This window comes from Cheilinus undulatus, linkage group 4 (assembly GCF_018320785.1).
Source record: "Cheilinus undulatus linkage group 4, ASM1832078v1, whole genome shotgun sequence".
NCBI lineage: Eukaryota > Metazoa > Chordata > Actinopteri > Labriformes > Labridae > Cheilinus > Cheilinus undulatus.
Genome location: NC_054868.1, coordinates 31,976,733 through 31,991,935, shown reverse-complemented (window position 1 = coordinate 31,991,935; position 15,203 = coordinate 31,976,733). Strand labels below are relative to the sequence as shown.

At 40.6% G+C, this 15,203-nt stretch overlaps 1 protein-coding gene across 1 annotated transcript in view; it reads left to right on the top strand.

The window, feature by feature from the left end:
- Positions 1-1,866: 1,866 nt before the first annotated feature.
- sept9b (septin 9b) overlaps positions 1,867-15,203 on the top strand; it is a 102,520-nt gene continuing 89,183 nt past the window's right edge. The window contains exon 1 of the mRNA XM_041784532.1: positions 1,867-1,982. Coding sequence (XP_041640466.1) covers positions 1,961-1,982 — 22 coding nt within the window. The 5' untranslated portion in view covers positions 1,867-1,960. The remainder of the gene's footprint in view (positions 1,983-15,203) is intronic.

The window sequence follows — 15,203 nt, the reverse complement described above, 5'->3', positions numbered from 1 at the left end:
GATGTAAGCATTAGAAAGTTATAAGACATTATTCTTGTATTTTCACTCCAAAAACATTTACAAAAAGTAGTTTATGTTTGGGCTCCTGGCACGGCCCCACCCTATGGTAAAAAGTCACAGTTCGCCCAACTTTAGAGGTTGTCCAGGTTGCCTAGTATGAGCAAAAAAATTCTGGAGTAAATCGGATAAAATATCTTGGACTAGTTAGAATATAAAACCCATAGATTTGAAACTTAAATTTTTCTACTGCGCTTGCTGTACATTTTAGAGAATGGCCCCAAGAGACTTTTTTTTCTTTCTAATCATGACAGATATGTGTACCGATTTTCATGCACATAGGTCTTACCCAGTCCCCGATCATGTCCCCTGTGCGACCCCTGCTTAATCGACTTTCATGAATCCACCAAAACACCAAAATTCCCACTGTGAGACAATTTCCTGTAAAGTTTGGCAAGTTTTTGAGCATGTTAAAGCCCCGAAATTCGCAACTCTTCTGCCAGAAAAATAACACAGATATGAAATCAGGCTGCTGTTGTAATTTTCAAATCTTATGTGCCTCTGGAAAATCAAGAATCACAAGAATTTCTACTCCCGAGGCCTAAATATAAATACGCAAAATGAAGGAGTAGGGTTTGTATTAGGGGCAAGAGAGCTAGTCAGACTGAGAAATACATTTATCATCACTTGATGCTTAGAAACACCAGGTCACAGCACTGAACACCCATAAAAGATGCTTCTTGACACTGACAGCGTGCCTATTCATATGTACAATTACTCCATGCACTTGCAACTGCAGCAACAAGGAAAAGGCATCACCCCTGCTGGAATTGCTTATCTCCTTCGGCGTGCTCAAACCCATTTTTTTTTTGTCCTGCATATGGCTGGCCTTATCCGTGCTATCCCTCTTAAGCTAGTATTGTTTTGCTGTATAAATCTGTACGGACAGACATGGCTGAAGGTGAGATGTTGAAGAAGAGGAAGTGAGCAAAAACAAAACAAAAACTGTGTGTGTGTGTGTGTGACATTGAATTTTCTTTGGCACTTCTCACCATGATATCGACTCTAAATGAACCCCTGACCTTGTGAAGCTGCCAGAGCCTGAGCACTACTCACATGTGCTGCTCTGCTAATGCAGCAAATAAAAGATTCTCACAGATGAATAGAGGATTCAGGTTTTGAACACCATGCTTAGAAAAAGAGACACCCAGGAGGTCAACAAGCTTGAAGGCCGAAGTCTTACTGAGGCACTCTTCTTACATAAAGGGCCCTTAACTGAAGTTTGAGTGTTTTGAATGCTCTTAAGTCCACTCAGAGAACAATCATGAGTTGTTTGGATGGCTGACACAGCAGTTAGCGCTGTGATGATCACTGGTGTGAGTGCGGCTGGTTTGGATGGTGCAGACTTTTCCCTGACAAATGGACAGTTTATTTTCTGATTAGACCTTTAGTCAAAGTGCCAAGGATCGATTTCAAAGACACATTACAGCTCTGGTGTCAGGGGAGAGTGTGAGAAGGGAAAAAGGGAGGCAAAGTTTGGTATCAAGGGAATAACAGGAAAAACAGAGGGAAAAAGAGAAGGAAAAATGTCAGTTTGAGTGTATCCAAAACAAATTCCTGAGTCACATATGTGTAGGAGAGAAATGGAGAGCGAAAGTAAAGAAAGCACTGAGAGAGGGGGACTACATATGACTAGCACATGGCTGCAGATGTCTGCTCCATTCACTTGTCATCCTGACAGACTGAAGACATTAAAACTTGGAGGAAGTAAGAGCAACGGAGACGGAGGGGGAGGAAAAGGAGGGAGGAGAGTGAGAGAGAAAGGGAGGGTTGAAAGAGGGGGACAGGGTGACTGAGTCAGGAGAAAGGGGAAGTCTTCATGAAGAAAAAAGGGAAGAGAAGGAGGGAGAGGAGAGAGAAAGGAGAGGGGTTACATGTGGCTATTTGAGGTAGCCGTTGAGTTATGGAGCGAGACAGAATAGCCGGTAAGTTTTGGCTTATTTTGATACTTTATGAAAGTTTTCCTCAAGAGGGACTTTCTTTCTCTTTTCTTTGTTAGAGTGCAGAGGAGGCTGATTCTTAGAAGTGGCAACAGTCTGACAGAAACCACCCTGGTTTGTGTATGAATAACGTGGTCAGTTGGGGTGAAAGCAGCTGTTTAAAGCTCTCTCTCTGTTTGACTGTGTGTTACATTTTCTCCTCTTCTTCACATTGAATGAGCAGCACAAGCTAAGTACTCTGTGAAGTGCAAACAGAAGGTCTGAATAGCTTCCATATGAAGCGCAGCAGAGAGTAAACTTCATGTGACGGGCTGTCAAAAGATGACTTTGATTCAGGAAATGCAGTCTTTCAATGCAAAGCCACTACTGTGCTGTTAATGGCAGGACTTTGAGCTGACCCACATACTCAAGAAGGGTCCGACAATAGATGGATGGAGCTAAATCTTCGTACCATCATCACATGATTAGACTCCAAGCTGAGGAGTCCAGTTGTCAGATTAATTCTGACTGACGCAGATGGTTTATTTTAGGTTACAGGGAGCAGAAGCTAGGCTCATATGTCAGCTAATATGATTTGCTTTTAAGCAGACAGGCAGCAGACTTGATCGAGGAATTTTGGCATGCAGCAGACCCCAAATGGGGTTATGATTCCCCCTTTCTCAGTAGCTTTATTTTTTCCTTTAATCAGCTGGATTGATTTTAATGCATGCTTTGTTTATAACTCCCATTCAGACAAGCATGTGTTCAGTCTGGACTCAGAGGATGAGACTAATCTAGCATGCTGCGATGATTAAGGCTGGACATCCAGCTGAGCAGCACTCATCAAATTAGCTTTTAATTTGTTCCTCAATAATGGGGCCGAGTTCCCAGAGCCATATGATGCAGATACCCACTTTCACATCCACTTGGTGGCAGTGTTGCAATGTCATTTGTCCTCTTTGTGCGGCTGCAAATTTCTCCAGGATCTGTGAAATGGGGATTCATATTCTGCAGTCAGAGAGATTTTCTTTATGTTGTGAAGAGAGACTGACTTCAGTCATTGTGTAACATTTATTTTTTCACAAAAAACACTTCAATAGAGGAAGTTATGTACAGACTGAGCTAACTTCCTGGTTTTCACTGTGTGCTGTGTGCCTCTGTTTGGACCTGTTGCCATAGCCACAGCAATCCTGAACCCTTGAGGCTTTGTTTTAGCAATGGTCAGAGCCTGTGGTGTATCAGTTTTTCAGCTTTTTCAAATATGATGCATCTGCCCAAACCCATCTTAACCTGGAGTGCCTCCTACTGTCCTCTTTTTGAAGCCTGTAAAGTATTAAAAAAATATGTTCAGCATGACATGTCATCAAATGCAGCGGTCCCGTATGGCAGCCACATTGGCTTGTTGTTATAGCTGATTGGTGACACACTGCTTTCAAAAAAACAACAAATGGGAAGACTAACAAAGGAAATTAGGAAGAGTGAGTCATGTTGCTTGATGTTGTGCCAATTAAACAGGAAGAGAATCGGTTTGTCTTATCTGGTGAGATGACACTAATTGCATCCAAGTGAAATCAATTAAAGCAGTAGTTGAAAGATTTCAGTACAAACGAAAACAGAGACCAGGGAAATATGGAGATGAACCATCTTGCATTTGTTCTGGAAGTAGGCTGAGAGTCATCTTTTCTCACTTTCAAATTCACTGGAGTTAAAAAAAGGTGTTTTCACCCATACATATGGCAGCCATCTTTCTCCTCAGAGTGGAAATCTTTACTATTATTTACATATTGTGCTCCTTGCCTTAATAAAGCATAGATATAGATATAGATGATATAGATATAGATATAGATATAGAGTGTTCTATATGTGTGTATATATATATATATATATAGGCATCCATACACATTTACACTTCAACGACAGAGCGGTGGGAGAAGACAGGGTTTAAGTGTCTTGTTAAAGGACACATCAGCATGTGACTGCATGAGCTGTGGCTCAAACCCACAACCTTTTAAATGCTGGAAAACTCACTCTACCTACTGATACAATATCGCAGTACTGTTAGGTGAAAATTGAAATTACATTAAATTGAGTGACTGTGAGAGTTGTTGCTACGGAAACAATACAGCGTCTCCCCCTTGGCTATCAGAATGTTGTTGAGTGACCCGGCACAAGCAGTTGCGAGTTTCAACTTGTCACGTTGCAAGTTTTTTGATCTGAACTGGGATTAAAAGTTCCTGGAAAACAGTAATCATCAGTCAATTCAGAAATGCTGCTGATCATTAATGACTGTGTCTTGCTTGGGCTATGAGGCTGAGATCAGCCTCAGACTTGGACTCACTTATGTCATGGATTTGCTGGGCAAGACAGAGACGGTCCTTGCTGCAGCACCTCTGGCCTTCAGTCAAAGGATGTCCATAGGTGCTGGCTGGACTCCTTTGTGACAGCTTCTCTTTGGTGCATCTTTGGGTATCGTTGGCATGACCGTGTGTCTACTGCTGACATTGCCAGGAGAGTGGGGATGGGAAGGGGCAGCTGTGCTTTTATGGGCACCTGGCACAGTTTCCCAGGCCAGATCCAGCTCACTGCATACTGGGTGGAAGATGGGGCATGGACCTGGATGATGGCTACCAGGAAGCCAGAGCAGTACAGGACCAAGTTTGACCAGGCGAACCGGCATATGCTTGCTTAATTCAGAATAGAAAAGTAACACAAAAAAACAGTTTGGTGTCAGTTTGGTCCAGTTTGTAGAGCTGGGTAGTACATGCAGAGGCTACAGAGCACTGAACACGATCCAGATGTAAGTTTGGTGCACGTCTTACCCAACTCTCTTCCCTTATTTCCTGTCTCTCTTCAGCTGCCATATCAAATATAAACAAAACCCCATAAATAATCTAAAAAAAAAAAAAAAAAAAAAACCAACTCATACAGCATGATGTGCCAAAAAAAGATATGAGCTACTTGGACAAAAGAAGGTTTTTGAACCAGGCTGTAAACATGTCAGTTTTTGCAGTCAAAATGGTCATGTTAACACGGATCTTTGTGGGCCTCCAAGTGCTTCTGCAGCCAGCCTCAAGTGGACAATCAAGGGACTGCAGTCCTCATGCACTCCTCATTGGTCTCATTTTCCAACAGGTTGCTGCTTGATTCTAGTGCTTTATGCTGATGTGAACTTTGATTATTAAGGCTATCTGAAATTTTATGAGGCTTAATATTGGGCATAAAACTCAGAACTCCAATGTCATAACAAATACTAAAGAATTCTAATAGCTATAATTATTGTCTTTACATTGACAACATTAGCATTTAACCAACTCCTATCTGACATTAACATGAAAATTCTTGACTTATATTACTCATAGCAAGCTTACACTGCTGTAAGCCTGCTAACATTGATGTTAGTGTGATAAATGTGGTGATGTTAGCCAGGAAGTGGTTAGGTTTTGTCTTAAAGTAGCTGATGACTGCTCAGATGTGTTCATTTGAATCTGCTTCCCTGATGCATGAGCACACAGTCTACAACTTTTGTCCCTTTTTCACATGTGAATTCATTGTTATTGCTGCTGCATCTACCCAGAGTCCTGTGCACCCCCACCCTCTACACGTGTTCACTAAAACCTCACCTACTTCCACAAAAACACATGAACCCAGAGTGGAGGGACTGAAGGAAATCACCCGGCTCAACATGTTCCATATAAGTGTACAGGATATCCTCTATGAGTGAACGCCCCACAGCTCTCCTCCAACCATCCTCACGATATCTCACCTCATATTGTTTCTTTTTCTGATTATTATTTAGTTATGATAAGAGAGGGAGCCTTAACACAGCCGGCACAGGGAGTCCAGGAAACTGACTGGGAAGCCCCACCTTCGGTCCTCCAGAGGGAGGAACTGTGACAGGTGAAATTATTCAACATGATGGGAACACAGGTCGAGTCGGGGTTGATTCAACAGAGATAGATGAACCTCGTTTGTCAGCTCCTCCAAGTGGTAGTTTACAACAGCTGTACCTGCGGTCACTAAGGTGCTAAGAGGAAATGAGTCAATGTCAAAACGTTTATGTAGAAACAAGTGAGGGAGACATGCATTTAATGCACACGTGGGTGACTTTTTATCCATCAATCATCACTTCTGTCCTCAAGCACACAGTTTAAAACCTCTATGACAAAACATGAACTTGTTGGATCTACTTGGATGGAGCCAGACAAGTCACGTTTAGAACTGTTTAAAACATTTGTTCCAGCTGCAGAACATGTTTCTGTTTGGCTCGGATATCATTACTTCTGTTGGATTCATTTTGCGTACAGAATCTTTGGAGTGATGAGATAGCATCTTAAACCCCAGTCAGAGCCTACAGACCACTGTTTCACTGATTCAAGGCAGAGCTGGCAATAGCAGAGCAGGGGGTCTAGAGCAGCTTAGATGAACTGCGTAGGGAGGATGTTGTCAGGTGACCAGATTATGATTAATGACGTGAATAAAAACCAACGAAGCTTGAGTTTTCTGCCTGTAGCTCACAGGTCTTGTTTAATATACTAACCCACAATCTCCACAATCCATGTAGCTTCATTAGCTACGTAAGCTATGTAGATAACATTGCTATGTAGAAAACATGGCCGAAGCTAAAGCTTACAAAGCTACATTAGCCATGTAAGCTAATGCCACATTTGTAAACATTAACATAGCTAAATTGCTAATGTTCGCTACATTAACTTTAGCTCAACATAGTTACACAGTTATGTTAGCTATGCAGCTAACGTAGCTATGTTAGCTTTAGTTGTGTTTGCTTAAGCTAACATCACAACATTAGCTATGCAGCTTAAGCAAACAAAGCTAAAGCAAGCCACCGCTGCACATCTACTTCTAAAACAGGTCCAGACATACTTAAATCCCGGATTAGACCGCTGACCTTTTTTTGTTTGTTATATCTATGAAATGTTCAGTCTGTAATGTTAGGGCTGTGGTTGTTTCATGAATGTCATTGCCAGACTATGCCCATGAATAAAGTTAAATAAAGACATAAAAAAAAATCTAAAACTGGTTATATGTTGTACCAACAATTTATGTTACTTCTGTTCTTACAGAGTAGTTATTTTCTTCACTGAAAATAAATCTGGCGTATCTCGACTGTAGTAGCTCTTCTGACATAATGAAGCTGTCTGCTCTGGAGTGTGCTGCATGAATGTAAAAGTGTATGAACAGACCGGGATTTGCTAGTGGAGTTCCCATGTGTAGATTTTGCTTGTTATGAAATAGACTGAAATAGTATTGACATCTTTTTATGACATCCAAATGCAAACTATTTGTTATTCACTTGTTATTTCAATATTTTAACTCTTAGTGGTACGACTGCCAGATAGGTGTCAGACCAAGTGATTGAAAGCATGCTAAAGAAACTAGCTTTATTCTATATTTTCCATAGCAAATGAGTTCATGAGTGAGACTCAGGGCCATTTTATTTCTTTCATTTCATACACACTATTATGTAGTACTTTATCAGTAAGAGGTAAAAGGTACTGCTTTGTCCACAGGGGGCACCAAAGTCTACACCACCAAAAGTTGCTGATGAGAGCTTTACCAGTACTCTTGAATAAGTAAATTCTATTAGAATGCTTTTAGGCCTGGATTATTGGTTATGACTAGGGGTGCACCAATCGATCAGCCAAAATTGGAATCTGCGTCGATTTCCTTAATTTTGGGGGATTGGAGATCGGCCGATACTTACATATAAAACCGATCTTATATACCTCTACCTACTAAAATGTAAAAAATGAAAGACTGGAACTGATATAATTGACCTATGGCTAAGCCACGCCCCCTCCACTCACTCGGACAAACAATGCACATTCACTGACAGACGCTATTGCAGTTGTCACAGTGGGAGACACTTCACAGGAGGTCATTGATGATTTTTGGAGACAGAAAGATCACATATCATCTAGAAGTCACCAAAAGGGTCTAAACTACGCATTGGAGGGTTATATTAATCATTTTATTGTCAAGAAGGCTGATAAAAAGCTTCAGTTACAAGCCAAAATTGACAGGTCCCAGTGCAAATGTGATAAACCGCATCTTGTTGCCATCACAATCTCAGACCACAAGATAAAGGATCTGCATCAAAGTGCCACTGAAGTTAAGGTTTTTGGCTCATAATATGACAAAAATATAACGGCCTTTTTACCATCTTTACCAAGATTGTCTCTCCGGTAGTTTGGTGCTACCGTCATCCAGCCTCTCAGGATATCTTGGGTTGGAGTCGCATGTACCCCATGAACACCGTTCATGGGGTACATGTGACAGCAATGCTCTAAACTTTTCATTTATATTTGAGAGAACTACCTCATGTGCAGTTAAAACAACAAGTTTGTATTGTTTCATGGGTATTGTTTAATGTTTTTCTATAAAATAAGATTGGAACATTGAAGGTGTGTGCTGTCAGTTATAAAAAAAAAAAAATCAGTATTGGCCAAAATCGGAATCGGCAGGTCAGGCTTTTTAAAGATCGATGATCGGCCAGAAAATTGCAATCGGTGCACCTGTAGTTACGACTATTATACTCAGTCCTCATAATAGACAAGTATTGTTTTATCACTGCACACAAACTTTGAAGAGTTAATTTGTTTTCAAATATCCAATTATGTTCCTGATAAAAGAAGAGACTCACCAGGAGTTTTACTTATATTGTTAACAGCTTTTGTAATTAACACAGGACAGACACACACATCAAAACACTGGAAACCATACCTTATTACCATCTTCCTTTCATCACTTTAGATGTGTGAATTGTCTACAGATGAACTTCTTTGATACTCTAGTGTTCTCCAGAACTCAAAGATCAGAGGCTCCTGTTTCAAATCACATTTGGGCACTGCATCACAGTGAGGGTCAGCCAAGTCTTACAACCACTACAGCAGTATTTCTGGCAGCATAAGTTGTCCACACAGCTTTAGGCCAATTTAAAAAGGCTTACTATAACAGAGTCAAGGGCAACAGCTTTTCCAATGAACTGTCAAATGAATAAAATATTCTTTTAGTATGTGAGTGTGGAGATTGATACATCTGAGTTAGCTCATTATATTTGCCTGAATCTGGCCGCTCGCTCTTAAAACCATAGCTTCTTTATACTTTTCATTATTTATATGTGTGCAGCTTTCTCACTGCTCACAACATGATATTCCTACAGTGGCAATGTGTTATTTAGGCCCTGTTATAATAAGTGAGTTAGTTTCACTGGCATTCAGAGATGTAATTCGGTCTTCTTATCAGCTTTTAAAGGGGCCATTTAGACTTACAATGAAATCACACTCATTTTAGCATGAGAGTGATCTCTCCAATAAGGATGTTTGAGCAACTTCCTGTCAATAAATGTTGCAGTTGTGCTTAATTCCTGTTTGTATATGAACGCACAAAGCAACCTTAAATCTGTGATATAAGGTAATGTATCCTTTTTGAATTCATGAAAATGTCAACATTGAAAAAGAAACAGAGGATTTCTGCTTTGATTGCTTTTTTATTGCAGTTTTGAAAAAAAGAAGCAGTAAAATGCATTGTATGGATATGGACAGCTAATAAGCCTACATCAACAGTACAACAGAAAAGTATGTGTCTTTCCAATGCTTTGCAGACGACTTGCAAGTCTACTCGTCAATAAAAACAGATTCAATCAATGCTTTGCTGAACCGTCTCAAACCTGTGAAATTCTGGATGAAGATAAACTTTCTGAGTTATAATTAAAAGAAGCATATTTGTAGTGTTTTTCACCATTAGCCTCCTACAGACACCCTGTGTGAAAAATTATGGTGTCATGGTTTGACAGCTCCATCAAACTTGACCAATAAGTAAGCTTGGTGACAAGATCGGCTTTTGTCAGCTGAGACAGATGGGTAGGCCAGGGTTGGAAAGTAACTAATGCATTTACTCAGATTACTGATACTGAGATTACATTTTAAAATCAGTACTTTTACAAAAGTAACTGTACTTTTAATTAAGTACAATTGTCCTGTACATTTTTCCACCTCTTTTTGTACATTGATCTAAGCTCTACCCACTGTGATTTCAAATCTCGGGGGATGTTTAGGCAAAGTTCCCCATCATGCCCTTGGGCAGAGTGTTCTGTTGTTTTTAATGCTGTATGTGTTAAGTTGTTTTTGAATGTTGTCTGTTGCACATTGATCCCTCCTGGGGTTCTTTTGCTCTTGTTTCTGGTAGATTGTTGTTGTTTTAGATGTGAGACACGTTTCCACCATGGGTGAAGTTATCCACTGAGTAAGAGTTTTAGTGACTTCAGGTGCTCCTGAAGGATGCATAGTGAGTATACTTCATCAGTATGCATTGTCTTGAAATGAGTTTGACTCCCTGCTTTGCCAGAGGAGTCACCCTGCCACAGATTTTTAGAACTACAGCAGCTCAGTCATATTCTAAAATATTAAAGACTTTCAAAGGTGTATTTGAACTGTTTATAGTGTGGACCAATTTAAACACTTCTAAAGTGTTAAATTTAACCGTGTATTTGCTTTATTATGAAGGTGAGACTTTACCTGAACAACCTTTTCTCTTGTGGGGCTTTTCTATTACACTGAGTGGCTCTACTTGGTTTGACCCGGCATGGCAGCCCAGTGTGGCAGGGGATTTGCTTTTCAACCACAACTGAACTACCCATGCTGTTAAATAGCTTCACTTCAGTAAATGTTGCTTTGTACAAGAGTTGACCATTGTTTCTTCTCCAAGGTTTCTTCCTCTTCTATTGGTAATCTTGCAGGTATTTTAAAGTTGGGTGCAGCAGTTGCTACTTGTGAGGTGTCCCAAATTATAACGAACTGCTGTGACATCATGGCTTGCTTGGAGGTGGGGCAGAGCAGGGCCATTTTGGGCACAGCTCGGCGTAACCCGGTATGAGCAATCTGGTGATGGGAAAAGTGAATCGGCATGGCTTGGTTTTGATCGACGGAGCCAAAAGCCATAGTGGAGTCATAGAAAAGCCCCATTGTTGGTCTTGTCAATAAGGAAAGATCATATTTTACTGTACATCTCCTCAGTAGACACTCAGTACTTCAAGTACACTTTAAATGAGATACGTTAATACTTTAAGTAGATTTCTAGACCAGTACTTTCACTTATACTTAAGTACATTTTAACCAGACTAACTGTACTTATACTTGAGAATAATAGTCATGTATTTTATTCCACCACAGGCTAAAGCCCTGCTTTACCTTCCTGTAGATGAATTTGCAAGGATCATTTATGTATTCAGTACTTTAGAATATTGTATTTCTTTGTAAGTTGGTGTGGATCACTTGTCCTTTCTGTGTTTACAGTTGGTTCAGGATTTCCTGTCATGAAGAGACAGTACTGACTCCTCTCCACTGTCTTCTTGTTAGCTTCTGGATGTAGTCGTTTCTTGTTTTAAAGCCTTACATGGACTGACATCTTCTTATCATTCTGAGTTGTTGCACCAACATGCTCCTATCAGAGCACTCCAGTCAACACACCAGATGCTGCTGGATTTTCTGAGGTGAAGGCTTTAAGATGCTACAAAACTATGAAAAGGTTCACCTGTAAATATTAGAGTACAGTAAAATTTATAGACTTTGCTTAAGACCCCACCTGTTTCCACTGGCTTTTAAAACAAGTTATGCTTGACATTTTGACAGTTTTATGTTCCAGTACATTGTGTTTTACTGTTTTTATTGTGTCATATTTGTGCTTTTATTCCTCAGTCATTTTTTATGTTGTGTTTCAGTCTGTACAGTTGTCAGACACTTTGGTCAACCGAGTCTGCTTTAAATGTGCCCTATAAATAAACTTTGACTTGACTTGATTTGAGATATATAGAGCCCAATTGCTTTGGTGAAGCGCATTTATCCCTCTATGTGCACAAGCCTCTGTGTTTACAGCACTATTTTAGGAGCACTAAGACACACACGTCTATAGTCACAGTCAGAGCAACCACAGCAGCACATGTATGCACATAATCACATAATGTCAGTCGCACTGCACACTCACATCACTCCAGATGTTGTTTTGGAGCGCTCCCTCATTCTGTCGCTGAGCTGGCCCTGCGTGTGTATCCATGTTTAGATAAACACACACTGGCTGGTGGAGGTGTGTACGTCGCACACTGTGTGTTTTGCTTTAATTGAGCACTACAGAGTACTTGTGGCATATGGTTTACAGTGTAGCCCACATGTTCCTGCAACGGCACTGAGGGGCCACACACTTTGTTACATATAGTACTGTGCATATACTGTTTACTGTATGCATATACATGCCTGCCATCTAACTATTATACTGTAGGTGAAGTCATGCACAAACAGATCCATTTTCACATGCATACTGTGGTGCACACATGCATCAGCATGCATGCAAATCCAACAAACACATTAACTTTGGATAACACAGCTGTCACATGCATGATTCACACTATGTGCCCCATACAATAAACTTACACCATAAATGTACCACCATGATGACTCTGTTCTTTATCCCAAGACACCTTAGCAGCAGTTTTATAAAATAACCAGACTGCTCACACTGTTTTTCTGTGTCAAATTGACCTCTTAGGTGTTAGGGTTAGGGGCCACTGGGTGGGCTCAGCATCCTATTAGTGCCCCTTAGAATAGAGCTTTTCATTCAAATGGGATATTTCACAATTCTTATAGTCCATAAAAATGCCAGGCACGGGTGCTGTTTCAAGTCTGTTGACATAAAGGTTAAAACTAGGATTGCCAACATTTCTGTATTGGCTGGTATGTCCCATATTCTAGGTTTAATTAGTTTGTCCTGAGTGGGGCGCCCTATATCCTTTAGTTACTTCTTTGTAATTACTAGACTACTGCTCCCAAAGCAGATCAGCTGACACAGCCAGTAGCCCATCTTGCACTGATCATGTTCATCAACCTGTCATCCATTCATGCACATCCATAATACAACATCAAAACACAAATCCTGCTAAAAAAAAGTTTCATTTCAGTCAGGACCACTTTGTCAAGAAACACACATGATCTGTAGCTATAAATTTATCTTTATAGCAGTTATCAATTAGCACTTTTGCTGGTATCTAAGTTTGGTGCTATTCTGGGATCCCTGCACTTCCATGAGCCTATGTGGAAAGCATTAGGCAGGGACAGCACTCGTTAGTGCCCTTCCTATGGTGATAAGGAAAGCATAAGACAGGCAGAGAAGAAGTAAAAGCCAGAGCAGAGCAGGCATCAATGAAAACAGAATGAAGCTGATTAAGTCAGAAGCAGAATAAAGGAGGAGCTGGGGTGGAGGAGGGTTGCAAGAGCAGCTTGCAGAGAGAGCAGTAGAGCACAGCCAGGCAAGAGCAGTTTAAATAAGGCAGCATGAGAGCGTTTAGCCAATAGTGTGCCTAGCGTAAATCAGCTGGCCATCAGCTGATGAGGGCTTGCCTGAGATCAGCTGATCTCAACGAGGCAGAGCTGGACTCAGTGGCCTGTCTGAACTAACACTATATGCTCATTTTTTATGATTGGTTCTGTTCAGTTTGCTCACAAATGTGGATTAAAAACTGACAAATCCACAAAAAAGAAAAAAATGTAGCTGTAAGAAGGAATGGGAAGCAAAGGAGACATGGGTTAAGCTGTTCGGTGGCAACTCAATGAAAGTTTTCTGCACTCAGAAAATGTCAGAATTGCCAGTAAAGCCTTGCTGCAGTAGATACAGGTGCAGTATAGAGCTGATCAAACTGAACTTTAAATATGTGAACTGTGACTGCTGGAAGCTGTCAAGAACAGCAAGAAATATATATGGATAAAGGAAACTTTGCAGTCATGTCTCTCATTTGGATTTAAAGTCCTTTTTTGTTTTATATTGTAAGGCTCCAAGCTGTGATTTAACTGATGATTTATTTTTAGGTTTATTAGAGAGGTTCTCAAAGTGGAATCCAGGGGCTGTCAGAGGAAAATACGGGTCTTACAGGAAGTTCCATCATTATAATTTCAGCTTAAAATGATAGATGACTTTTTTGGTCATAGTTTTATTTACTTTCTGTAATAAATATATAAAAAATATTCTCAGATGAGATCTGTGTTATGACTTTTCAGCTTAGAGGTCTTTCATGTGAAAAGGAGAGGTTTATTAACAGTTTTAGTAAAATTGCTGGTCAAATATGATCTTTTCACACATCATGTGGCAGTGAGATCCAGCCATAACATTGTGTCTCCTATTTGGCACAGAAAAAAGTTGGCAACCCTAGGTAAAAACCTTTGAGATTTGTGATAGCTGTTGTATGAAAATACACCTTATGGACAAAATTATTCAGATGCCTGGCCATGACACCAACAGGGACTGTATGGACATTGTATTTAAATACATGTACTTTAATATGGAGTTGGGCCCCCTTTTGCAGCTCTTCTTCTTGAAAGCTTTCCACAAGATTTTGGAGTTTTTTTGTGGTCATTTTTGCCCATTCTTTCTGCAGAACATTTATGTGGTCAGGCACTGATGTAGTACGAGACGGCCTGGCTCACAATCAGCATTCCAGTTCATCCAAAAGATGCTCAATGAGTTGAGGTGAGGACTCTGTTCAGGCCAGTCAAGTTCTTTCACACCAAACTCATCAAACCCTGTCTTTATAGTCTTTTCTTTGTGCCCTTTGGCACAGTCATGTTGGAATAGGAAAGGGCCCAAACTGTTGCCATAAATTTGGAAGCAAAGCTTTGTCCAAAATGTCTTGGTATGCTGGAACATTAAGCTTGGGCCTAGCCCAAATCCTGAAAAACAGCCCCATACCATTATTCCTACTCTACCAAACTTCACCGTTGGTGCAATGCAGTAAAGCAGGTCATGTTCTCCCTGCATACGGCAAACTCAAACTGCACATTTGACTGCCAAACAGAGAAGCGTAATGGTCACTCCACATGTTTCCACTCCTCCACAGTCCAGTGTCATTGTGCTTTACACTTCTCCATCTGATGTTTGGCATTGGACTTGGTGATGGGAGGCTTGCATACAGCTGCTCGGCCATGGAAACCCATTTCATGAAGCTCCTGCCGCACGGTTTTTGTGCTTATGTTAATGCCAGTGGAAGTTCAGAACTCTTCGGCTATCTTCCTGACCCCACTCTGTGATTTTAAACGGTTTTCTGCTTTGTGGCTGCGTCGCTGTTGTTTCCAAAACACTTCCACTTTCTAGTAATATCACTTAAATAAGACTGTGGAATATCCAGCAGGGCTGAAATTTCTAACTGTTTTATGTCAAAGGTGGCATCCA